The following is a 26,057-nucleotide window of genomic DNA, read 5'->3' as shown; positions in this document are numbered from 1 at the left end:
AATTGTCCTGTCCCCTTGGCAGAAAAACACCCCCAAAGCATAATGTTTCCACCTCCATATTTGACAGTGGGGATGGTGTTTTTGGAGTCATAGGCAGCCTTCCTCCTCCTCCAAACACAGCGAGTTGAGTTGATGCCAAAGAGCTCGATTTTGGTCTTATCTGACCACAACACTTTCACCCAGTCTTCCTCTGAATCAGTCAGATGTTCAGTGGCAAACTTCAAACGGGCCTGTAGATGGGCTTTCTTGAGCAGGGGGACCTTGCGGGCACAGCAGGATTTCAGTCCTTCACGGCGTAGTGTGTTACCAACAGTTTTTTTGGTGACTATGGTCCCAGCTGCCTTGAGATCATTGACAAGTTCCTCCCGAGTGGTTCTTGGCTGAGATCTTGCATGGAGCTCCAGACCAAGGGAGATTGGCAGTTAAGTTATGTTTCTTCCATTTGCGAAAAAATTGCACCAACTGTTGTCACCTTCTCACCCAGCTGCTTGGCGATGGTCTTGTAGCCCATTCCAGCCTTGTGTAGGTCCACAATCTTGTCCCTGACATCCTTGGAAAGCTCTTTGGTCTTGGCCATGGTGAAGAGTTTGGAATCTGGATTGATTGATTGCTTCTGTGGACAGGTCTCTTTTATACAGGTAACGAGCTGAGAGGGCTGCCAATGTCAGCTCGTTACCTGTATAAGATCCACCTGGGAGCTAGAGATCTTGCTGACGGATAGGGGATCAAATACTTATTTCCTTCATGGAAATGCAAATTAATTTATAACTCTTTTTGAAACGCATTTTTCTGGATTTTTTTTGTCATTGTTGTGTCTCACTGTTCAAATAAACCTACCATTGAAATTATAGCCTGATCATTTCTTTGTTAGTGGGCAAACTTACAAAATCAGCTGGGGTTCAAATAATTTTTTCCCCCACTGTATATGACTGAACTAATTTGTGATTTTGACACACAAGCCGTTGCCACCAAAACCTTTTATTACATATACAGTACATGTATAGTGGCCTTTAAAAATACACGTCCCATAGTTTAGTGAATCTGTTTTTTTTTTTTTGTTAGCAGCTTCATACGTTTGACCACCAGGTGTCACCAGCAGATATGTTTGAACATATCAGAACATTAAATCATGTTCTTGTGCACTTACTTAAGTCAAAGCTTTAGAAAAATCTCTTTCTGCCATGGCTAGCTACTGCCACTGGACCATACTAACATATTTACCAATTAATTTCAAAACACCTATATTTTTAATTTTATTATCATTATTATTATGTATGCCTAAAACGTGTTAGATCATAATCGTGGAGACAGAGAAGACAAAGTCACAATTTTTTTCAATGCTTAAAGCTTTTATTTGGATAAAGAAAGAACAGTTCTTGCAGAATTGAATTGCAGTCATGTAAAATGCATTACATTCACAACATGTTCAATCTTCTTGAACATCTTGACCTAAGAGACACTTTGGCTTTTGTTGTCACTTGTCGCTTCATTCATTCAACAGCTTTACAGCGATAGAAAAGAAATCGAGATTGGGAGAGATGAATGTTTGCTTTCTGTTTTTCCTGTTACTTCAGCTCAGGAACTGATGAAGTAATGATTCTTTTAGAACACACAGATGGAAGATGATGGTCACACTGTCTATCATCCCAGCATTTGTTACCTGTATGTATCACAAAAACGGACATAAATATCAACATATACTGTGGCATAATGTATATTTAATGCATACAATATTTCATTTTAAATTTTTATCATTTTACTAACCAGGATTATATTTAATGAGTAAAAAATGTTGTATGCATTTATGAAATCTCCATGCATTCATCTTTCATTTACCCTTTATTATGTATACCACTTAGATTGTATTATTTTTGATTTACCTCCATGATTTATTGCCATACAGTCCTGTTTTCCATTATAGTTGTTGGGTTCTCCCTTGCACCAGTATAAAAATTTTAAAGGTGAACCATCAATCCAGAACCAGAAACTTTCCTAGAAACAGAATAAATCATACAGGCACAAAACACTGTAATATACTGTACATGGGCTTTTCAAAGTGCTTTTCAGACAGAAGGCAATCTGAAGCTCTCTTGACAACACGGGGATCAGTTAAAGACAGTGGTATCCACGCAGGGACTTATGCATGTTCTACAAGTCATGAGGCTGAATATTTCCCAGCAAGCTGACACTTAAACATTATTACATTAATAAAAGCAAACTAGGGAGGTGAAGTCACAGTATATTTATCTGACATGAGCATGAAATCAGGTGATGTTGTTAGAAAGGTAAAAAGTGTGGAAGTTGAGGTTGATTGTTAAAGTTCCAAAGGTTAAGTCGTCAGAGTTTATGCTGCTTTTAATATTACATGTATTTTTTGGTAACTCCTCCACTGAGACTATCGCCCACTTATAACTTGGTCAGAACTAACTGTATAAATCGCAGCATGAATATTTATAATGAAAACAGTAAACGCTGTGTTCTTTTTAAGAAAGTGGTCATTTTAACTCAAACCTTTATGTAAAGATATTTCAATAATAAATAAATTACCATACCTCTTGAGCGTCAGAGCCTCCAATCCAAGTCTCTGGATATTCATGAGTTCTCATTGTTATCATGTTTTTAATCTGGTAATACTCTTTCGCTGTATGTACAGATGCAAGATGTGAACCAATGGCCTGACAGTTTCTCTACAGTGGAGATGAACACAGACATACTGTAGTTTAGAGCTTCTCAGAAATATAACATATAACAGTTGATGCATATAGAATAACTTACATTTTTAAAGTATTCTGAAATGAATCAATACCATGTTTTACCTCCGCTTGAGCCCAAGTCATCTCTAGTGGGACATAGTGAAAACAGCGACTGCTGTACCTGCTCCAACCACTAGGACAAGATCTCTTAGATTTTCCTGTGCAACACAAATAAAAAAATAGCAAATCGATGAATTTGAGTCTTCAGAATAACAGCCATTAGGACAACTAGTATAACTTTGACACATTAGCTCTTTGGTCTGTAAATGTGTATTGAAAACCATACAGTACAGTATTTCCATTATACTTCGTATTTAAAATACTCACCAGCAGCTCTGGTCAGAGTCATCAGGGCACATGCAATTGCAAACACAGTCAAAATCTTCATTGTGGCCTTTCAAAAGATGATGATGACCTTTAATACAGAAAGAAATCCATTAATTATTGTGTCTCTGTAATATGAAGTCAAAAGACAATGAAGTTTGTGGCAAACCTGCTGCAGAGGTTTTGTTTGTGTTCTTTATCGATCTCAACCTGTAGCTCCAGTCTTCCTATGTAGCAGCAGTGATACATAGACCAGCCCTTATATACAGGTTCTTATCTTGTCAGCTGTCAAAACAGGAAACATGAACAGACACAACTAAATGAATAGTTTTTTTAAATGTAATATGTTTAAATTTATTTTCGATTTACATTTGGCAACGTTTTTGTATAAAAACTAAAATAACTAAGCAGTAAGCAATAAATGTACAGAGAACAACCTTAAGCATTATATTTATGTTCCCATGAGAGTGTATCAACTACATTTGCCGAATACTGTATAACATTTTATCATCAATAATATTAGCAACTTTGTGAAATTAAATTGCACAAAACATACGTTTTCGTTCCCCTCTTTGACAGAAATGAAACATTGTAAACTTTTGCAGTTAGAAATGATTAGTAGTGAGATCAACTGCTAAAAGCATTTAACCACGTTGCCATGTAAGTCTAAAGTAAAAGATAGGACTGTAAGCCATAAAATATTTTACGTTTGCCAAGGGGTCTCCTTTTGACATATTAAAATATTAAAATATTAAAATAATATTTTATGCTTACATACCAAGGTAATATGTCGGAAGTTTTAAGATATGAAATAAAATAAAAAAAACTGTTTTTCATTAATATAAAAATATGAACACATCAGTATAAAAAATAACTACTACAAACCTTTACTATCAATCACAATCAGATAAGAAATGTGTTGTTCTTTACATACAGCATCTTATATACTTGCCAGTGTCTGCATTGGACTCATAACTTACAAAAAACAGTTACATCCTTTAATGTTTTGCACACTTTTCAACATAATTTATTTTTTAATAGATAATTGCCACATTGATTTCATTTTTTTGCTGGATGCATTGCGTTTTTTGGGTTCATCATCCGTCCACATGGCCACCCTAATTATTCTAAATGAATACCTAAGGCACATTTAGAGGAGATTTCAAAGGTTGTTAGAAATGTGTGTGTAAACCTGTGACCAAACTGGGTTATAGTCATCATCAATGGAGAGCTTGACAGGCAACATCAGAAAATATAATATACACATTTTTAAATCACATCTTGTCACAATTAGTAAAAAACATTGCACATTTTGAGGTTTAATAAGTGCCTTTATATATTTTTTTTATTTGACTATAAACACTGTACAAGGAAATAAAGGCCTTTAAGGACAGTTTTATAGTTTACAAAACCTCCTTCCTCAGACACACAGTGAAACCTGTACAGCAGAAACTGAATACTTCTTATGCAATAATGACACTTTACTAAATAATTAAGACTCATGACAGTGTGCAGAAACTAGAGTTCCCTATAAGTCCTGACAACACGTCTCTTGTTGCTTTTGTATTTGAACAAATGACACAAAGCACGTTTAAGGTTTTACATTAAGTTTTGGTATCTTGAGAGTATGTGGATGATTACAGGACTGGTTTATTAGCACAAACTCAAATAAAAAAATAACCCAACCAACCAAAAAACACATTCAAAACAAAGCTAGCAGTGGAGAACTAGGGATCTTTCTGGGTTTCGATTAGATTGCTCAATATGGCCTAGACCATACAGAACAGTGCTGGGCAGAGGACAGGGCGTTATAACCTGGCAGTTATATATAATGACCCAGAACACACACAGCAACCAAAGCACACTTAAAACATCCAGTCTTATTTTTAGTATGTAAAAAAAACTCACTTTGATGGTTTGGGATGAGGTGACTAACTGAGCCAGTGGTGAGCTTGATTTTCGTAAATGGACAGTCATTGAAGATCCAAAGTTGAGGCTGATGCTTTGCTGTATAGTGTAGTAGTATAGACAGTAGACTAAAAAGGGCTTGGTGTAAAATTGGTTGGCCTGTAATTCTCTACAAGGGACTGGTTGAGTTTGTTCTTAAGAAGCACAGGCCTGTTTAAATGTGGTGATATGGAAGCTAATTATAAGAGGTGTGGAATACTGCATATGCACAAAAACATGCACATTTCCCCACACATGAAATTGAATTTTGTTAAAAATTGCTTCACATTAAAATATACATTGTTTTAAACCTTTTATAAACCCTATCTGACAAAGAAAGTCTGTAACAATGACTTGTCAAAAAGAGAAATGTGTTCATTCACACACTGACATCCACTGTACGTGGCAGATAAAATAATAGATGGCAGATAAAGTGACAGTGAAATAATTCCTGTTCTCTTCTTATGAAGTTGTTTGCAGAAGTTTGTACTGTTTGTGGAAAAACAAACAAAAAAATGAGAAATGAGTAAAACAAAAAGTCATGTTAGAAAAGACACGGCAGTATTGCAGTGCAGTTAAAACCAAACTAGTGCCCGTAGAATAAAAAGAATTTAAAAAAAACAAAAACATTTTTCAAACTGAAATTTACAAAATTGCATAGTCTTCTCAATTTAAAATTCTAAACATTCTATACTTTAATTTTAAGGTGTATTTCTCACTTAAGTAATTAGATGCCTCAGTTGCAGTTTTCAGTCAGTAGTGACAGTCTCACTTTAACTTTCTGATGTTTCAGAAGTTTCCTCATAGAGTCTGCAAGTACTTAACAGTCATTAGGAACTTGAAGAATGCCCTTTCTACCACTACTACTAGTCTGTAATTCATGTTTCAAATAAATATAAATAATAATAATGGGGCTTAGTGTTTAGACATCTTTCAAATGTATTACTTTAATAAATACATTTTAATGCAACACCATGTTAGAAAGGTTTGAGAAAACATTACATCTGGAGCAGCTGTGGGTCAGTTTGTAGGGTGATTGTCCACAAACTCCAGGATTGGTGGATGGATTCCCATCTGTTTTCTCAGGCCTATAAATAGTGGCATTGTGTTTGTATCCTGAGAATGTGTAGCTTCTCTGTCTTGTGCTGATTCTGGTTTGATGCTTATGACTGTATGGTTTTCAGCACAATACAAATGCACAGGTGCATGGGTAAGGCACAGTGTGTACCTACTGTATAAATACGTATGCATAATGGCAGGTGCATGGACTTGATGTATGGTTATTTCATTCCATTTTATTACTAACTATTTATTTATTTTGGTCATGTTGTTTTGCTTAATAATATTAATATATTTTGCCGTTGCCAATAAAACGTACAGATTCATTTCTATAAACAACCATGTGTGATTCACACAATAAGATATATAGATTTTTAATATATACTGATGAGCCACAGCAATAAAACATTAGCATTACATTAGTTGTCTCTCTGTCATCAGTTTGTACATTGCAGGACATCAACATCAGACACCAGTGAAAAGACATATTGACTGCACGCTGCTCTGTAGTTGGACATACAAACAGTAATACAGTTTCAGTTTTTTTGCAAAGCACAGTGCCACTGGGTGGTGTAGTGGTTTTACTGTGGGAGGCTCTGTCACATACACAGAACAGCAACAAATCTACTAGTCAAATTTGCTATGGACAATATTTAAATAACTATGTAAAGACATAAACTGTAAAAATAAGTGTTGCAATAAAATCAGCTTGAAAAAAATAAAAAAAGAAAAGTGAGCCTTTTTTTTTTTTTTTTTTTTTTTATATATATATGGTTACATTTCTTATCCCGTACAGCTTAGTTGGCTTCCTGTAAAAACCTTACTCTGCAGTAATTGTGTTACATATTTACTTCTTCCACACACTTTTCATTCTACACTTATATCTTTTCCACAGTATTGTTTTCACTGTTAGACCATCTTTAACTTTCAACAGATTACTCTCGATGCTGGATAATTAGCCACACCATCTAGTGTTTCACTTCCTTCCATCTTTTATTTTCAAATACCATTGTAAAATGTAAAAGCATTCATGTTTTACATGAGACTAATAATAAAGATTAACCCTTTTTTGGGGGTAATGTCTCACACAATCACAATCATCACACTTTCTTGGGACAGGCATATGAATGCAAAATGTGACACTGCACACTGTCCTTTTCACTGATTTTATAAAACTTAAGACTTTCTGACTATAAAATTATTTGCACTTTGTCCATTTTCAGTCTTATCATTTGAGCATCTAAGCTTATAGAACTGAATTGAAATAATGTCCTTTGATTTTCTGTTTTTGTAATTGATTACCAAACAGTGGTGCCAGCCATCGGGATGTCCAGGACATCAGTTAGACTGATTAGATTTGAAGTACCACACTTTCTGGTATAATTGCATCATTATTGATTTCATCTTAGTTTTTTTCTTCCTTCTAATACATTCTCATAAATTACTGTGTATTGACAAAAATTATGCGCTAAAACACAGCGAGACCTTAACACATAGAGCTAACACTAAGCTATGTATATACTAATTCAATATATGTTATTCTGATGAAGCATTTTTTATGGAGGATTTAAAAATTTACTACACAGCTGCCAGGTGAACTAGTAGCACTATATAAATATGACATCACTTGGACAAGTGAGAAGTGTCAACATAGATAAACTCAAGTGAAATTGTACAGTGAGCTTGTTTGCTTTGCACACGGTCTGTGTTCCTGTTTTAATTTCTATGTTAGCCAGAATCAGGGCGTCTTTAGGTAAATACAAGTGTGTTTTGTTTTTTGTTTTTTACTTTTCCATATCTTTTTATTAACGTGGAATACAAGTCACTAATATGTTGACTCTTAACATATCAATGCGTCATATTTTTGTTTGCCAAAATATAAAATCTTAAAAATCCTGTTTTGGCTCTTGTTAAAGCATCATTGAGAACCACATGCTTGATATCTTCCCAGCTTTAAGTTATCCTTATGTTGGAAGATCTAAATAGAGGTGAATAACAAATGGGAAATGGGATCCAATATAGAGAAATCAGTGAACATAGATACCGAAAGAGACAAGAGGCTGAGATGGAGGTAGCAGAGATGAAGATGTTGAGGTTCTCCTTAGGAGTGACCAGGTTAGACAGAATAAGGAACGAGTACATCAGAGGGACGGCTCACGTTGTCTGTGTTAGCAACAAAGTCAGAGAGGCCAGACTGAGGTGGTTTGGACATGTTCAGAGGAGGGATAGTGAATATATTGGTAGAAGGATGTTGGAGATGGAGCTGCCAGGCAGGAGGACAAGAGGACGACCGAAGAGGAGATATATGGATGTTATAACAGAGGACATGAGGTTGGCTGGTGTTAGGGTAGAAGATGTTCATGATAGAGTGAGGTGGAAGAGGATGATTCGCTGTGGCGACCCCTGATGGGAAAAGCCGAAAGAGAAGAAGAAGTCAGTTTCTCTAGAAGCCAGTGTTCCTGCTTTTGTACCTGTTGCTAAGCATATATAAGACCTAGTGTTCTTATTGTTTAGCACCTGTGGACAGAAAGACAGGCTCCAGTCTGACAACAAGAAGCAAGAGGAGAAGATAATTCTACATCAGGTTTGCTACAAACTCACCAGTCATCAGTTTTTGTTCTTAAAATTTCTGACAGTAAAATGTCTGTTCTCTGTAGAACAATGAGTAACACATCTGTTTGACGGGGCATCACCATCCTTCAGCTGCAACATGAAGATTCTCGTGCTTTCTTTGGTTGTTTGTGCCATGACGGGTCAAAGCAGAGCTGCAGGTGGGTATTTGTCAGCACTAACATACAGTGCATATTATTTATTGTGGTGTCGTTAGCTACAATTTAAACAGGAGTTATTGGTTTTCATGTTACTCTTCAGGAACTAGAATGCTGCATACCCAATATCTGGTACCTTCACCAAACAATCTCATAACTTTTTCCAAACACTTCTCACTGGTGTACTAAACTTCCCATCCAGCTCTTTCACAAGATGAGCTTCATCAACTTAGAACAGATGAACCTATTTCAACAAGTGAGTGTGCCCTACATGTCTTCAGATATCATGACTTCTTCCACCTCTGCTAACTGAAGTGTTAAAATTTCCATCCAGCTCCTCCACAACACGACGGCCAATATGTGGAAGAGGGACCTAATAGTAAGTGTTGTGTATATTTCATTAGATTTAAAATAGGTATATTTGTAATGTATATGTAATAAACAAGTTATAAAGACAATAGATACAATATTAAACTGCCCATTGCCACAGGTTATATCCACAAAGATAAAAAAAAAAAAATTAAAGGAAAACTTTGTAATCAGAGTATAGTATCAGGTCAGTTAAACGTCTTGGACATTTAGCACGTCTGTTAACTAACAGAGAGGGTTGTTATCAGTTTCAGCTGCTTTTGTTCTGCCCGTTTTTTTCATTATTTTTGCATTTGGCAGTCAGTGTCACTACTGGTAGCATGAGGTGAAATCTGGACCCTACAGAGGAAGCACAGGTAGTCCAACTAATTCAGGATAACACATGAATATGTGCCATTGCTGCCAGATGAGCACTGCCAGAGCCCTACAAAATGACCTCCAGCTGGCCATTGATGTCAATGAATAATATGGCCAAATAAATAGAAGTTTACTTCATGAGTGTGGCTGGGGCCCTGAAATCCTCTAGTGGGCCCTGTGCTCACTGCAAAACACCATAAAGCTTGATTGGCATTAACAATACAACACCAGAGTTGTCAGGTCGACTGGCACCCTACGTCTTTCCCACATGAGAGCAGGCTCACTCTGTGCACATGTGACATGAAAGGATCTGCAGAAACCATGGACAGTGTGGTGCTGCTTGAAACATCATTCAGCATGACTGGTTTGGTAGTGGGTAAATCCATAGAAGATCCATAGATTGCCATTAGTTGTCGAGATAAAATCCTTGGAGCAACTGTCAGATCCTACACACCCTGAATGGTGGTATGCATTCTGTATTACCCACTCCATATGAATATAGATATCCAGCATGATTTTTCACCCATTGAGGTCTGCATTCAAAACTCTTCAAACTCCAAAGCAACTGATTTTTTCTTTTCTTTTTTGTCAACAGATCTTCACTGGGAGCAAAACAAAAAAATAAAAAATAAAAACTTAAGCAACAAGTGAATGGTGGCCTGTGAGTCTGTGTGTAACCTTTGGTAGAACTAATTAATAAAATTGGTAAAAAACAACAACAACAACACCAATAATAATAATAATATAATATTAATTGTTGTTGAGTCTCATAACATGTACACAGAAATATACAGTGCAAGTATGTAAATATAATTATTGTTTTCCAACAATGTGAAACTAAATAAAATTACTGTGAAACTAAATAAAATAAACTCATATTGTTCACACTTTTCTTTATGTGTGACAGTTTGAATTAAAAACCGGTAGTAAGTTAGTAAATTACATTTACTTTTAAATGCTGCTCTGGTCCTGATAATCTGTGCAACATGCTGAGACACACCCATTTTTATATAATAAATAATTTTTATTTTTTTACACAGAAGCTACTACATGTATGAATTAAATAGTTATCAAAATATCACCCCATTTTTCACTCACTAATAATTAAATTGTTATTTTTGGAAGGCAGTAACTCACTGTAAATGTAGTTAATTTCTCTCTGTGTGTGTATTAGTTTACCACCCTTGTCCTAAGGGGAAGTGCAAACGGTAAATGTTCTGCACTTATATAGTGCTCTTCTACCTAGCTGGTACTCAAAGCGCTTTACACTGAATCTCATTCACCCATTTGCACACACACACTCACACACACACCGATGGCAGAGCTGCTATGCAGCCGATCTCACTCACCGGGGGCAACTTGGGGTTCAGTATCTTGCTCCAAGGACACTTTGGTTTTAAGAGTTTATTTGTTTGGCTATTTGTTAGACTCACTGTTTCAGTTCAACCACAAGAGGGTGACACATCAATGCTGAAAGATATGCAACAGATACTACAACAAATATTTAACATTGTTTACTTCGTAGCACAATGCATAGAAATTATATGGAAACTCTTTTAAAAAAAAGTCTTTTAAAAAAAGGTATTGAATGTCTGTGATCTTCAGTCCCTCAGATGGCCCGGCATTGAAAAAGGGCTGTGATGGGCTCAGGAACACTTTCAAAAATCACTGATTGAGCTCAGTTTACGGTGTCATCCAAAAATGCAAGTTTGAGCTCTTGAAAGCCACATACTTTTTCAACTAGCACTGTGAGGTTTTAATGGTTGTTCTCAATAAAGATACAAAACATCTGAATTTTATTTTATTTATTACTTTAGGCACATTATATTTGTCAGTACACTCGACTTAGATAAAGGTTAAATTACATTTTTTAACAAATTTAGCAGAAAAACGCTTTTCTTGCCAATATGCAAGATCCAGAAACACTTCTATTCTCTCTGGACTGAAGCTCATTTGGTCTGTGACAAATCATAATTCGTTCTTCCTTTTTGGGCGCCATGTCCTCCAGACCCAAGAGAGAGCGAGACCTTACTTCATGTTATTAGCACTCCATTCAGAGGCCTGATGTTCAGATGGCATGGGGGTGCAGTGGTGCCATTAACGGAAGGGTTTGCATGTTTCAGCAGAACAATGCTAAACTACATGCTCCATCTATCACAAAACAGCATTGTCAAGGTGCTGAAGTGGCCTACATGCAGTTCAAACGTTTCACCAAATGAAATATTTGGAGCATGTTGAAAAGCAAAATACAACTAATAAAACTCGGGACAGTTAGAATCCTTTATCTAACAACGATAGATAGATAGATAGATAGATAGATAGATAGATAGATAGATAGATAGATAGATAGATAGATAGATAGATAGATAGATAGATAGATGTCTGTGTGTGTAAACAACCATACTTTTAGTTGGCATCAATGTTTCTTTATGACACTGTCTATAATGTGTTAATGACAATGCACATGGTGCTTGATGTTTAGGTCTTAATCAGGTTCCTTTTTGAACTTTTGTATGACTCAGTCTCATGACTGGTCAGTAAACAGTGTTGTAATAAAGGGGAAGGTACTTACTCTTCCTCTAAATGTTGTAAAATCGTCGTAGACTTCAAAGAAGCACTCAGTGTGATGAACCATCTCAATTTAACACGTACATGCCGGCATGGAGAAAACACGCAGTCATGTAAATGTCTTCTGCCCCACCTCTCTCTAACACTCATACTTACACTTCACAGCCCCCTCCACATAACATTCTGAGGAACTAGGTATATGTGTAGCATATGAAAAAACAAAAATACTTCTACACATAGGTTGACTATTTAGACCATAAATTTCCACTACAGGTCTGTGTTTATCACTTGTTGCAACCTTGTGACCCAGAACCCATTTCCTACCCATGTCCTGTCTATGAACCCTTGTCCTGTCTAGTGTCTCTTGCCTTCTTTCATACTGAAGTTGCTCTTTTCTCCTACATATCATATTTTATCCGCTTACTCTTAACAGGCTACTCTTAATACTTGCAACTTGATTAAAACTTCTACAACTAGATATACCTCTTCAGATTATTTAAAATAATTTCAAGTTCTAAGTACATGCTCTAAAATCTTCTAAAAGTATTAATCTGATATGTTGAAGTATGTTATGCAGAAATTTAACATGCTCCCACTCATGGTTTGCGTAATTTGGTCGGGGAAGGAAGTATAATGAAATGATGATTTATAGAAAAAGACATTTGCATTTGAAAATATATAATTTTTAATGTTAGGTTTTAACTGTTATTTAACTGTATCTGAAACATAACAGCCACAATTTCGACAAAGTAGCGACAGTCTCGATACGGCCATGTATCCTCACACTAACGAGTGACAACAAAAACCTGTGGAGGAAGCTGTTGCTCTAAGTCAGCAACAGATGCAACAAGTGACACTAGTTACTTCCCAAAACTTAGCACCAAAACTTTTAATACAAATATATAGTTAACTTAGCAGCATGTTGTCATTTCCAGTCTTTGTCATTGTTACTCTTATAATTATTATTATTACTATTATTATTACCATTAGTAGTAGTAGTTGTAGTAGTGGTAGTAGTGGTAGTAGTGCCACATTGGCTTGATAAGTGTTAGATCATAACGACTGTGACACGAGACAGAGTCACAAACTTTTCCAAAGCTCAAAGTTTTTATTTTTGAATTTAGAAATGAACTGTTCACTCTTTAAAGTACAGTCATGATGAAAGTATTCGCTTTATTACACAATCGGTTTCCTCTTCACGTGACCTTAGAGACAGTCCAGCTTCCAATTACTTGTCACTTTGTTGCTTTAACAGCATTTCAGACAGAGTAAAGAAATTCAGGTGAGGCTTTATTTCGGGAGTCTTTTTAACCTAATAATACTCTTTAGCTGCATGGACAGATGTAAGGTTTGCACGCATTGACTGACAGTTTCTCTACATAGGCGATATAATTTAGAGCTGCTTATAAAAATAACACCTAATCAAGGACATTGAAGTTAAATGATGATAAGTGTAAAGATGACACATACAGAATCATCATCATTTTAATTTTAAATAAAAATCTAAAATTAAGTTCTTTATATTTAAAGCCTTTAGAACACACTTAATTCCTAGGGAAGTGAATGTTTAATGTGAACCATGCTATACATCCATTACACCTTCTTTTGAAATAAAAAACATCAAGGCACACATAACTCTTAATGGTGGACATGGAAAAGATGATGATGATGATGGTTGATTATGTTGATCCTCAACATTACAAATTACTATATACAGAGAAAGGAAAGATATGGATATAAACAGCAAATAAATCATAAAATAAAATGAATCATAAATACAGAAACATATTAAACATTTTTGTTATAGTATGTACTGAGCCCAGCATCAATTTATGAATAGTGGAGTGTTACACTCGTCCTTTGTGGGCTGATCAAAAATGGGATGTGTTACTGTACTTGGATCATCTAAAAAGACTTATTTGCATTGAATGAGGCTGTACTGTATGGAAAGTCTGTACTGTGAGACTAAATAGAAGATGTCTTTGTAAGAGTAATGATGGAGAGACGGGCAGAAATGTGTAATAAGACAGAGGAAAAGAGACAGTTGGGTGTCTTGGGATTGGTAATGATCAGGAAAGCTGTTTGAGTGGATGGTAAAAGCTAAGGACATGGTAAAAATTGTGAATAAGAGCTCTTTGCAGCAAACCTACGAAGAAAATTAGAAAACTTTCTGGAGAAAAACTGGGCTAATTAGAAGAGACGTCATCCATCCAACACCACAGATGGTGCCTCTCTACTATCTAGAAATATGGCAGAGTACCTAAACCCTGACATCTTAGAGTGGAACCTTGGACGCAGAGACGCAGTCTAACACACCTCTCTGCAGCTTCCTTACAGCCGTCACCCCCCAAAACTACCATAACCCCATAGAGCCAGTGTCTGCTCCCCGACTACCCTAAATCATTTATATCAAGAACCAACACGAGAGGGGTGATTCATAAAAACCTAATCAAAAATAAAGACGACCCCTCTCTCAGAACAAAATAAAAAGAAAACAGTCAAATGCGGACTTTTAAATATCAAATCTCTCTCGTCTAAATCCCTGTTAGTAAATGATTTGATAATTGACCATCAAATAGACTTATTCTATCTTACTGAAACCTGGCTGCAGCAGGATGAATATGTCTGTCTGAATGAGTCAACTCTCACATGTCCTGAAGTCCATCACCAGCTCCTTTGTTTTACTGATGTTCTGTTGAAGATGGTTGAGTCAACATCAGTCCACAAAACTGTCTGGTACTGTGGCGTCTCCACCATGAATACATCCTACAACTGCAGAGTCATTAGAGAACTTCTGAAGATGACAGGACTCTGAGTTGTACCTGAAGTCTGAGGTGTACAGGGTGAAGAGGAATGGAGACAGGACTGTCCCCTGTGGAGCACCTGTGCTACTGATCACAGTGTCAGACACACAGTTCTGCAGGCGGACGTACTGTGGGCGGTTAGTGAGGTAGTCCATGATCCAGGAAATCAGGGGAGTGTCAACCTGCATGTTTTTTTAATTTCTCGCCCAGCAGTGCAGGACGGATGGTGTTGAATGCACCGGAGAAATCAAAAAACATGATCCTCACTAAGCCCCCAGGCTTGTCCAGGTGGGTGTAGGTGCGATGGAGCAGATGTATGATGGCGTCACTCCAATATGGGGTTGATAGGCAAACTGGAGGGCATCAAGTGAGGGTTTGACCAGAGGTCGGAGGGACTCCAGGATCAGCCTCTCAAAAGCCTTCATGATGTGTGATGTCAGAGCCACTGGTCTGAAGTCATTGAGGACTCTGAGACGTGACGTCTTATTCACAGGAACCAGGCACAACTTTTTCACCCCAAGAGGAACTCTCTCCAGATGCAGGCTGAGTTTGAGAATGTGCTGGAGAACAACACCTAGCTGAGGAACACAGCTATCTTGTTGATGATACTGCAGCCTCACACTGAACAATACTTGATAATGTTGCTCCTCTGAAAAAGAAGTTAGTGAATCAGAGGAAGTTAGCGCCATGGTACATTTCACAAATTCATAGCTTAAAGGCGTTCCACTAATTTAGATTAATTCTTCCTCTGAAGAGGGTTTTCCTCTCTGCTGTTGCCTTAAGTTTGCTCAAATGGGATTGTTATGTTTTTCTTATGTAATTTTTATGCAATTCTACTCTGTAAGATTTTAAACTTTGAAAACTGTAAAAGGCCTTGATATGACTTCTGTTGTGATTTGGCACTATACAAATCAAATTTAATTGAATTAAATTGAACCTCTAAAAGGGCAGTGAGAGTTGAATACTTGTCAAAATTCAGGCTTGTTTAAATATGATAGTGACAGAGAAACTGTTTAACGCTTCTCATGTTGCAACACACTTGACAAAGAAGGCCTTTAACAATGATGTGTCATTGAGAAGAGTTCTTTCACACACTGACACAGTAGTCTATGTGGGAGGTAGAGATAGATGACAGAGATACATTAATTAAATTTATTACTGTAATGTTCTTATGAAATTGTTTGCAGAAGTTTGAACTGCTTGTGGATTGTGCAAAGATAAGTTTGCTGGGTAACAGTCATGAGTAAAACAAGTCACGTTGGAAAAGACACAACTAAATGGTAGGGAAAAACTACATTTGCATCATAAAAATGTTATAGTAAAACAAAAGTAACAGAATGTAAATACACTGGTAAAGTATTTTCAAATTGTACAGTCCTTGAGGAAGTGTCTTGAATTACTTTCCATCTCTGAGTCTCTGCGTGTCTCTGTGATTATATTAATACAGTATGTTAGCAGACGGTGCAGTGTTTAAAGTTAAGTCTCATGAGAAGTTTCTAACTAAATTGTATTTTAAAGATTATATCTTTCCAGGTACAGTAGCACTCGTTTGAAGCCACAAAAGAAACAACCAGAAATGAAAAAATAAATTAATTTCAAATGCATGAAATAGGAAAACAAACAATAAATAAAATTAAAACAGGCCCACAAATAATTAATTATTAATTCTATGTTTTTTTTTTTTTAAGGTATACTTCTCCTTTAGGTAAGTGTCTCAGTTCCTGTTCTGCAGAAGTTGCAGTCTGCACTTAACTACACAGTTAAGTTAACAGACACTTAACTAGAAAAAGAAAATATGAACACATCACTCCTGTCTGAGCTTCCTTGCACTGGCTGCCAGTATATTTTAGGATTGATTTTAGAATTTTATTTATAACTTTTAAAGCCCTGCAGCTGAGATGTTTATTATTATAATAATAAATAAACATTTATCTCTGTTTGCTTAAAAACAACACCAAAATTTCCCATCTCTCAGTTAAATATAGAAACCCACTATTAATTTATTTAACTATCACTATCATAAAATTGTTCTTTTAAACTGGAAAAACAAAAATGTATACATTGTTTAATTTAAATTATCAAAACTTGCATATAAATGCACTGGACGAATCCTGTTATAGAGCACATACACCAGAAAGAAAATAACAGCTGCATATGAAAACAATATATTAGCTTTTAATAAATCATGGAACCATTTCCTAATTACATTGGTTTAAATAAGACATATTGGGTTGAAGCCATGCACGTCACACAAATCCCTAAAATATTTGTGATAGGCACACAGACTGCTGAGGAACCAACTACGATAAATAGGCAGTATGTAAATGAGGCCCACATTTACTTTCATAGTCTCAAACACTATAGGCAGAACTAAGAAAAACAAAGCCCTCACTAATCTCTCCATTTTACATAACATGATTCCTTCCTTTAAACTATTTCTGATGTTACTGTGATCTGATTGATGTCTTCATCTCTGTCAATAGATTGTTTTATATTCTGAAATAGATGAACTGCTAAAGATGAGTATAAATTAAAGTTACTGATTACTGTTATTATAATGTGTTGCACACTGAAAAAAGTAAATTTGATGAGATGTCTATAAGAAATTGCATGTGAGACACCTCTTTGCTCAGTCTTTTTAAGATGCTCATAGGAGATATATTTTATATTTGTGGATACCTATAAGTGTAAACAAAGAAAGGCAACTAGGCAGCTTCTAGAGGTACAGGTGAAGATAAGGGAGATATAGCACACAACACACAACACAAACCAGCTTTTTTGGTTGCATCAAATGTTTAATATATGAGAAGAAAAACTGTTAATTCAGAAGAATTTAGTTGTGCTAAAATCATCAAACAAAAAAAAAAAGAATGGAGATATTGAATCTTCAGGTTATTCACGCAACTGGCAATACAAAGACATCTATCGACAGTGTTGATTTTGACTCGTGTCAGGCCAGTACTTTCTTGGCACAGATAGATGAATACTTTTTGTAGCAATGGTGAGAAGCCCAGCACTTCTTATCTGCAAGTCAAGTACAAAAAAAAAACAACAAAAAAAAACACAGGAGTCAGTCAAGAGTTTACAGACCAAAACCTGAAACTGCCCAATTTAGACAGTTAACCCAGAGAATCAGTGGATTTGTTCTTTACTGGTTTACAGGCAAAATTGATGCTTGTTAAAGCATTTGATGAAATCAAAGTATATCTGATTAGAACTTCATTCATTTCTTCTGATTTAAACTACTTAAACATCAAGCACTAAAAGATTTATAATAATAATTTTTGACTTACCTCCTTGATTAATAACAATACAGCCCTGATAGCGATTCCGGTATCCAGGCTCTCCTTGGCACCATTCACCAAAGTTGAAAACCCCGCCATCACTCCAAAGAAATAGCTTTTCCTAGACGAGAAACCAATAATTTTAAAACAAGAACTGTTTTAAAAATTAAATACCTCCAAATATTGTCCAGTGATTAATAAAATACCCCTTCTAAGTCAAAGCCTCCAATCCATGATTCCTTGAAACTATGAGTGATCTTCCTCACCAGGCTCTGAACCTTATTGTACTCTTTCAGATTGTGCACTGATGCGAGGTTGGCACCCATGAATCGGCAGTTGTTCTATAGTAGAAATACACAGAAATACAGTCATAGATGCTGAGCTTATTTAGTATGTACCTACTGTAGGAGCGTGGATCTCTTATAAGAAGAACAAAAGAAGGCATAGGACGATTATACCAATAAATAATTAACTGAGTGATTACCTCAGCTTTAGGCCAAGTCAAAGGTGTTGGAACGTAACAGAAAAGGCGATCATTGACCTTAGACCAACCACCAGCACATGTCAAGAATCTTTTGGTCAGCTCACTTCCTACTGCAAAATAATAAAAATAGTGGAAAATCCCTCAATCTTTGGTTTCTTAACTTGTCATTTTAATTGTATGACCCACTGCAGTAATCTGGAAGACTATCTGAGGAGCCTGACAGGAAATCAATACACTCACATACCAAATATTTTTTAGCCTTTCTGGAATTATGACAGAATTAACATTGGATTTGTTTATTGCTTATTCCATACAAACATGTTAATAGCAGTATATTTAAGACAAAACTTGTAAAACGTTGGATTATTCAATATTTTAGTTACATTGTTTAATACCAACTGACCTTATTTTCAAAATAGCATGTATTGACTGGGTTCATCTCTTGTCATTTGACACAGAAGAATACAAGCAAATTATTTATTTACGATATACTTACCTGTAGTTCTAGCCAGAACCATGATGGTATAACCAAGAACACACACGCTCAGTATCTTCATTGCAGACGTAAGATGATGCCGATTTTACCCTTCAACAAAGAAAACTACATGTTAGTGACACTTGCACAGTGACTATCAGAAAAAGAAAAAAGTGGTCAGCAAATTTCTGGAGAACCTGCTGTAGAATTGTCTTCTTCTTCAGTATCAGCCGATAGCTTCAATGTTCCTCAGTGAAGATGCTCAGCAACACAAAGAGTTGATCATAAATACTCCTCGTTATCTCATCATCTCTCACAAAATGAGGAAGTGAACGTCACATGCATACGTGGACATAATCGTTGTTACCCCTTTCTGAAGAAAACCCACAAAGGTCCCTGAAATAAAACAAAACAACAAGTAAAAATAAAGCAAAAATGTACTAAAATGTAACTCATAAATCAGACATTGTTTTCGAGTTGTCTTTCAACAGAATTAAATTATACATTTAATTATTGTCATTGTTTTTATGAAAATTTTAAAAAATGACTAGTGAAATACCTGTGTAGTCACCCAAGGCCCAAACTGTACGTAACAAGTCAAATAAATTAAAGGTGTTCAGTTTGTCCAGCACCTCAGTTCACATTTGTGAACGTCTTTCTTTCAATCCAGAACCAATATCTGTCCTGCATGAGGAACAGAACAGACGAAGACAGAATTGAGTAATAACATAGAAATAATAATTACAAAATAACCATTTGGGGACAGGTTGTGGCTACAGTGAATATTACAAGGCAATCTATGATGTATATGGGTGGATTTCTACTCATCAGGGCTGGGTACAGAAGCAGGGTTTGCATGCATTTCATGAGCTGGCAGTATTTCTACAGTGGGGAAATAAGGCAGTAGAGTTGCCCATGAAACTAATTAAACTAACATGAAGTCTACACCAAAGCAGATCAAAGCTATCAACATTTACACGGATTAAATAAACAGTCTGAATATTCTGCTCTCCAATCCAAACAAACCTCATTACCTGAGCATCAGCCCATGACGTGTGTCAACACAGAGGAAGCAATGGTGGTAGTACTCAGTCCGGCCACAGGGAAGTGATGCAGACTTCTTGACAATACGAAACCGTCCTAGAGACAAACAAACAAAAAAGAATGCACCGTGTTGAATCCATAGAAAAGTTTAACCTAACTTTCGTTTGCTACAAACTATGCTTCAAACTTGATAAATGTGACAAAAAAAATTTAAAGAAAATGGATGATACATGACTGACATCTGACTCTGTTTCATGTCTGAACTGCGAATAATTATAATAAATTACAACAGACGTTGGTGGGATTTGAAAGGGCAACATATTGTCCACAATATAATGGGAAAATGTACGTGTTTTACAGATGTAAAGCTGATGATGTTTTATATCTAGGTTCTCAAAGCAGAATTCACTTCACTTTATGACCTCACGTTATTGTGTTACTGTGGAAAACTACTTAAACATGCTATCATGAAGTGGATAAAATATAAATCAGACAAAATCATGTCAGTGATCTGTGTGAGCTAAAACCCCAACCAGGACATCAGGGTTTATCTTCAAATTCAGGATCTGTGAAATGTTAGGATATAAATATAGATCAACAATCCATTTGCTGCCCTTAATATAACAATCTGTTAGTCTTACAAGCAACTCTTGAAAGAGCCCTCATAGCACAAAGTGCAGCCGATGTCAGAATCGTCATGATCACCTCCAAATTAAAAAGATGGCGTATGCTAATATCTTTGAAGGGAATGTATGACGTGTAGCTGTGAAGGTCTAAAGACAGAGAGTTCTTTTTCACTGTGGCTGGGTGTTGGTTCAGAATAAGTCCTCCTCTTCAGCAATGTCCAAATTTAACTCCACATTTTCAGGTTTAATTTTATTTTGTTCATCGAGAAAAAAGGAATCTCTTTGGCTTGTTTTTACAGGAGTCATGACTTGTGACTCTTCTTCAAAACAGCAGAGCACAAATATCACATTACATGTTTGAATTTGAATCAAAAGTCAATATTAACCAAAACACAACACAATGCCTCAGAGAAGTCTGTTTAATGTAGCACTGACATTGTTTGTCCAGTGGATTAGTTATTTAGTCAGGAAAAAATATTGATATCAAGATCAATTTTGGAAGAAAGATCTAAGAGTAAAGGCACATATACAATACATCATTAGAATTATATTGTATGTTGTGAATGTCTTGTGTGCTAAACTAGTTGGACAACATTGAATTGCAACTTTTAGATTATTTCGAGATAAATGTGGTACCTTGAAAGATGATAATTATTTAATGCTGTACAGCTGGGGTACTTTGAACTTTCAAAGAAGAAAAATCAGACTTACAGACTTATTTGTTTATTCCAATACTTGATACTTTTATGTTTTGCATACAACAAGAAAGAAAAGTATATAAAGTAGTGCTAAAAGCTTTTTTTTTTTCCATAACCCACCCACTTTGCTCTTATTAAAGGTTTGAGTCCAGCTTCTGTTTACATCATTTTTCACTCCATATTGTAAATTTAGCGTCACAGCGATAGAATAGAAATAAAGATGTAAAATTTCTTCAGGGTATATATGAGACTGAAGGCAGAAAGACACATCCAATAGTAATTTGCTAATTGATGTCTCTGCTTCAACCCAGGATGCACCCGGTAAACATCTCTCTGCATGTTATCCAAGCATCCCACCACATTATCTGCAAGTACCAAAAACACAGGGGTCAGTGAGCACTTTACATACAAAAGCTTTAAGCTGTTTCATTATAATGTAGAGAGACATAATTTTATTTTGTAAGAGGAAAACATAGTAAAGTAAAATTCAATTAAAGTAATTTTTTATTACCCCACTTATACTCGTTTTTGTTTTACCTCCAAATGTTATTAGGAAACATTAGCAACGTTGGTGGTTTGTAGCATCTCAGGGATGTAGTCGCCTGACAACAAATAGATGAGAGTTGTCACTGGAAATGCATTCGTAAATATAGTCATATTTCAAACAGACATTATTGCACTTAATGCTCACCATCTGTACCACCTACTGCCCCCTCTTGAAATTCACCTGGAATGAAGGTTTAACATGGCAGTGAACAGTGGCCGAGCAACAGGTAACAGCGTTTTGTTAAAGCAGCAGTTCAGCAACACGTAGCTACCAAATGCAAACTGCATTTGCTTTCTTGCTGAGTTAGATTAAGAAGAACAAACAGAACTCTCGTGTCTCCATCTTTATAATGTTTGCACATCAGACAGACAAGACATAAAACCTATTAGTGGGCTTTAGCACTACCCATATGTTATTTATGGGTAGTGTACTGTAATTGCAACTGGATTACATTTTTTTAAATATAATGAAGATACAGTGTTATTATAAAAGAAGTCAGAGAAAATAAAATTGTAACAGTCACTTAACACAAAACATCTTAATTAAAAAAAACACCACTGTCTTTCTCTAACCAAAGAGCTTTTGTTGCCTAAACACAGCCTGACATGCTTCGTTCTTTCAAAAAAGTACATTGCATCAGAAAATAATAATACGTACCTATTTCTATTTCTATTTTTTTTCCTATAGTTGTTGCTATAGGGGCAGGTTTTAAGCCAGATTCTTCAGTTTAAAATCTTAAAACTTCTGATGCTTCCTAACTCTTAGGACCGGCCCTGGCACCACTGAATGGTACAACCCTTATACAGCCAGAGACAGTCCAGAAGCAAAAGGAACTGATGGGTGACCTGAACTGAACTGTGCCTATTTTTGAAGTTGAAGCTAAAAGTCCCTCAATATATCAGACAAAGAAAAACAAATTGTTCTAACAGTTCTATAAAAAATTGCCCTGGGTTCTAGGTGGCTATTTATTTGACTGCACACTCACCATCTGTGGTAGATTGTATGTTAGTCTCATCTCCTGGAAGAAAGGTTTGAAACAGGAGTGGGAGGTGGTGAAAAGAAAAACAAGAGGAGTAATTCAGTATTTTGGAAAATACTCAGTGAACACGCTTTCTGGCAGGGGGTTAGATTAAGATAGATCAAACACCACCCTCCTACTTCATTGTTGTATTTAAAGTTTTTTGCGCAGATTACAAAAAGCAATATGTAATGTGAATTGAAGCATTTTGAACGTTACTGATGCTTGAGCTGTTTGTTAGGGTAACTTTTCCCTGTTTCCAGTATTTGTGATAAACTAGGCTATTCTGCTGCTGATAGAAACTTCATTTTAAACCTGCAGACAAATGATTCCAAAAATTGATTTCTGAAAAAAATATCACATTAAAAAATGTGAGAAATATTGTAAAAGTTCTCTTCAGATAAATACACCATCTAAAACCTCCCATCTGGGAAATGCAACATTACCAAGTTGGAAGCTGTTTTAATGGGACAGTGAAAATATTGTATTCACTCCTGAAAAACTGCATGTGCTACATACAAGTAAATGGCTGTTACATAAACCTAAAAAAATGTCATGAATGAAAAATATTTATGTTTAGTTTTTATGTATTTCAAAAACATTGTCGCTGTCAAATGATCTGCATCTGTACTGTATAACCTGGCTGTGATTTGACTGAACGCTAACCTTCTTCTGATTCTTCTGATTCTTCTGGTTCTTCTTGTTCCTGTGATTCCTCTGATTCCACCGATTCTGGTTCCTCTGGTTCCTCTGGTTCCTCTGGTTCTTCTGGTTCCTTGGGTTCCCCTGGTTCCCCTGGTTCTGCTGGTTCTTCTGGTTCCTCTGGTTCTTGTTCCTCAGTATTTCCTGGAAGTAAGGTTAAATGTTACAATAAATAAACAATATTTATTTAAGGAGTAATTCAACAGCATTTTGGTAAATAATGAATGCAAATGTGTTTTCCTTCTCATTTTGGGATTTTGAAAAGCTTCTGCAGAGAATAAACAAACAAAAAATATGATAAAAAAAAATAATGTGAATTGTTGAGCTTTAAAGGTGCTGGTAAGTGTTCTTTGTGCTAAGCTAGGCTAACTGTCTGCTAACAATTTCTCCATATTAAAATAAAAGTAGCATCAATCAAAGATTAGACTGAACACTCACCTTCTTCAGGACCCTCTGTCGCTCATGAATGGTTAACACAGCAGTGAGGAGTGGTGGAAGAACAAATGTGATAACGAGTGAAAATTTTGCAAACATGTTTCAGCAAAACTATGATAAACTTGCTGAAAAGTGTGTTGCTGAATTTATTTTATTGACTTGGAATATCTGATTTTCTAAATTTATTGGTTATTCTACATTTTAAATATCTTCTCAAACATCTCAAACAGACTTCATTAAACTGAACACTCACCTGCTACAGGAGGTTGATCTGGAAATTGATGAAAATAATAAGAACATTCAGTTAAATGCAGTTTGTTTCATTTTAAGAATTATAAGGTCCTACTCAGATTAAACAAACAAGGAATAGAGCGAATTAGTGAGCCTTAGAGATCCGGGTAGTTGGATTTTGTAAGGCCAGTCTGTGTCTTTTAATAGGCTAACCTACTGCCTGCCTAGGTCGTAGCTTCAAATTAACCCTTTAAGCAAAGAAGGAGGAAGAAAGAAAGCATGTAATGAAATTATAAAATATACTAAATATGTATAAATGGCCACACTGTGTGGTCAATAAAATTGTGTTCTGATACATGTTTTTTTCACAGAAAATGAGGCAAAGCTAAGTTGCTTTATTTTTCTTTGGACAAAAAAATTAACCAAACACATCATACATTAACACTGAACTTTGAACTCTTTATTTATTGACTAAGACATTTCTATTCAGCTAAATAAGCTGTTTAATAAGCCATTGCATGGCCTGCTCGCCAAACAGCGGAGCAGTATGTGAGTATGTAGGTGCCAGTTTTCTGTGGTTAGAGAACATTTAGCCAAAGTATGATGTATATGATAATGTAAAACCAAAAATGGAAAAACAAAATCCAACCTGGAATTGGTGATATTGAAACGTCTCCATCTGCAGAACCTGGACATATAGAAGTTAGTGACTTGGAATATCAGCTCCTTTATTAATTATTATTATTATCATGTTTTATCATTGTACATATAATCATTACAATGAACACTTACCTTCCAAAGGTTGATCTGGCTGAGGTTGATCTTCCTCTCCTGGAAAGAAAGTTTGACACACGAGTGAACAGTGGTGGAGGAAACATTCATATGGTTGATTTACTGTCAGCTTTTATATGAATTAAACAACCAAGACACATAATAAATATAGTATAGAGCCTTAGAGATCATGGTAGGTGGGTACGTGTGTCCTTCATCCACATACATATTCATATTTTGTAATGTCAATATAAGAGACATTCTTTTGTAATTTAAAAGTTTTAGGATATTGCTAAATGTCCAACTTGCTAAATGTTTAATAAAATATAAATAAAATGCCAAAAAATCTAAATTAAGTATTAAAACTAAATGCTATTATCCAGAAAGGCATTTTATATGATGTTGTTATAAATAGAGGCTATTACAACACATTACATTATTGTCTTAAAAATACTGATGCATGAAGCATGAAGTAGTACTAGAAAAAAGCAGTTTTGTACTGTCAGTAGAAACTCACCTGCAGCTCTGGTCAGAACCATCAACACACAAATAACCAAAGACACAGTAAGAATCCTCATGGTGGAGATGTTAAAGATGATAATAACCTTTCACAAAGACACAGATCTGTTATTTATACTGCTGTAGGATCAAATTGTCTAAGTACTTTAAAGAAAGGAAAGATGAAAAAGTCAATCTGTAGCACACCTGCCGTAGAATTATCTTCTTTCTCAGTGTCAGTCTCCCTGTGAAGAAATTCAGAACAAACACCAGCTCTTAAATATGCTCAGTAACG

The 26,057-nt window shown here is 35.7% G+C and overlaps 2 protein-coding genes and 1 pseudogene across 3 annotated transcripts; all 3 read right to left on the bottom strand.

The window, feature by feature from the left end:
• Nucleotides 1-1,490: 1,490 nt before the first annotated feature.
• On the bottom strand, nt 1,491-3,299 carry LOC113168339 (annotated as a pseudogene).
• A 14,437-nt stretch (nt 3,300-17,736) lies between these two features.
• Nucleotides 17,737-19,472, bottom strand: LOC113168547 (ladderlectin-like). Of its 2 annotated transcripts, none has more exons than XM_026369627.1 (6): nt 19,390-19,472; nt 19,214-19,303; nt 18,718-18,824; nt 18,440-18,574; nt 18,243-18,354; nt 17,737-17,973 (listed from the first exon to the last, which is right to left on the bottom strand). In XM_026369627.1, the coding sequence occupies exons 2-6, from the start codon at nt 19,272-19,274 to the stop codon at nt 17,900-17,902; spliced, it is 489 nt and encodes a 162-aa protein (XP_026225412.1). In that variant the 5' UTR covers nt 19,275-19,303; nt 19,390-19,472; the 3' UTR covers nt 17,737-17,899. The 2 variants fall into 2 exon arrangements, with proteins under 2 accessions (XP_026225412.1, XP_026225411.1); XM_026369626.1 differs by having other exon boundaries at nt 18,718-18,827; nt 19,390-19,471.
• A 1,795-nt stretch (nt 19,473-21,267) lies between these two features.
• Nucleotides 21,268-26,057, bottom strand: LOC113168549 (submandibular gland secretory Glx-rich protein CA-like). Its single transcript, XM_026369630.1, has 11 exons — nt 25,970-26,057; nt 25,782-25,869; nt 25,286-25,324; nt 25,143-25,181; nt 24,516-24,533; nt 24,266-24,280; nt 23,792-23,971; nt 23,093-23,122; nt 22,252-22,287; nt 22,098-22,162; nt 21,268-21,925 (listed from the first exon to the last, which is right to left on the bottom strand). The coding sequence occupies exons 2-10, from the start codon at nt 25,840-25,842 to the stop codon at nt 22,110-22,112; spliced, it is 471 nt and encodes a 156-aa protein (XP_026225415.1). The 5' UTR covers nt 25,843-25,869; nt 25,970-26,057; the 3' UTR covers nt 21,268-21,925; nt 22,098-22,109.

This window comes from Anabas testudineus, chromosome 18 (assembly GCF_900324465.2).
Source record: "Anabas testudineus chromosome 18, fAnaTes1.2, whole genome shotgun sequence".
NCBI lineage: Eukaryota > Metazoa > Chordata > Actinopteri > Anabantiformes > Anabantidae > Anabas > Anabas testudineus.
Note: the sequence above shows the minus strand (reverse complement) of the source record. Positions and strands in the feature narration are given on the sequence as shown.

What these genes read in the sequence shown, in the direction of transcription:
- LOC113168547 (XM_026369626.1), bottom strand. Translation starts at nt 19,274, where the DNA reads ATGAAGATACTGAGCGTGTGTGTTCTTGGTTATACCATCATGGTTCTG. An exon ending in TGACTTGGCCTAAAGCTGAG is followed by an intron (nt 18,575 to 18,717) that starts GTAATCACTCAG and finishes TTTCTACTATAG; the next exon opens with AACAACTGCCGATTCATGGG. An exon ending in TATTGTTATTAATCAAGGAG is followed by an intron (nt 17,974 to 18,242) that starts GTAAGTCAAAAA and finishes CTTGACTTGCAG; the next exon opens with ATAAGAAGTGCTGGGCTTCT.
- LOC113168549 (XM_026369630.1), bottom strand. Translation starts at nt 25,842, where the DNA reads ATGAGGATTCTTACTGTGTCTTTGGTTATTTGTGTGTTGATGGTTCTG. An exon ending in GGTTCTGACCAGAGCTGCAG is followed by an intron (nt 25,325 to 25,781) that starts GTGAGTTTCTAC and finishes CTTTCTTTCCAG; the next exon opens with GAGAGGAAGATCAACCTCAG. An exon ending in ATCAGAAGAATCAGAAGAAG is followed by an intron (nt 23,123 to 23,791) that starts GTTAGCGTTCAG and finishes TTCTTCCAGGAG; the next exon opens with ATGAGACTAACATACAATCT.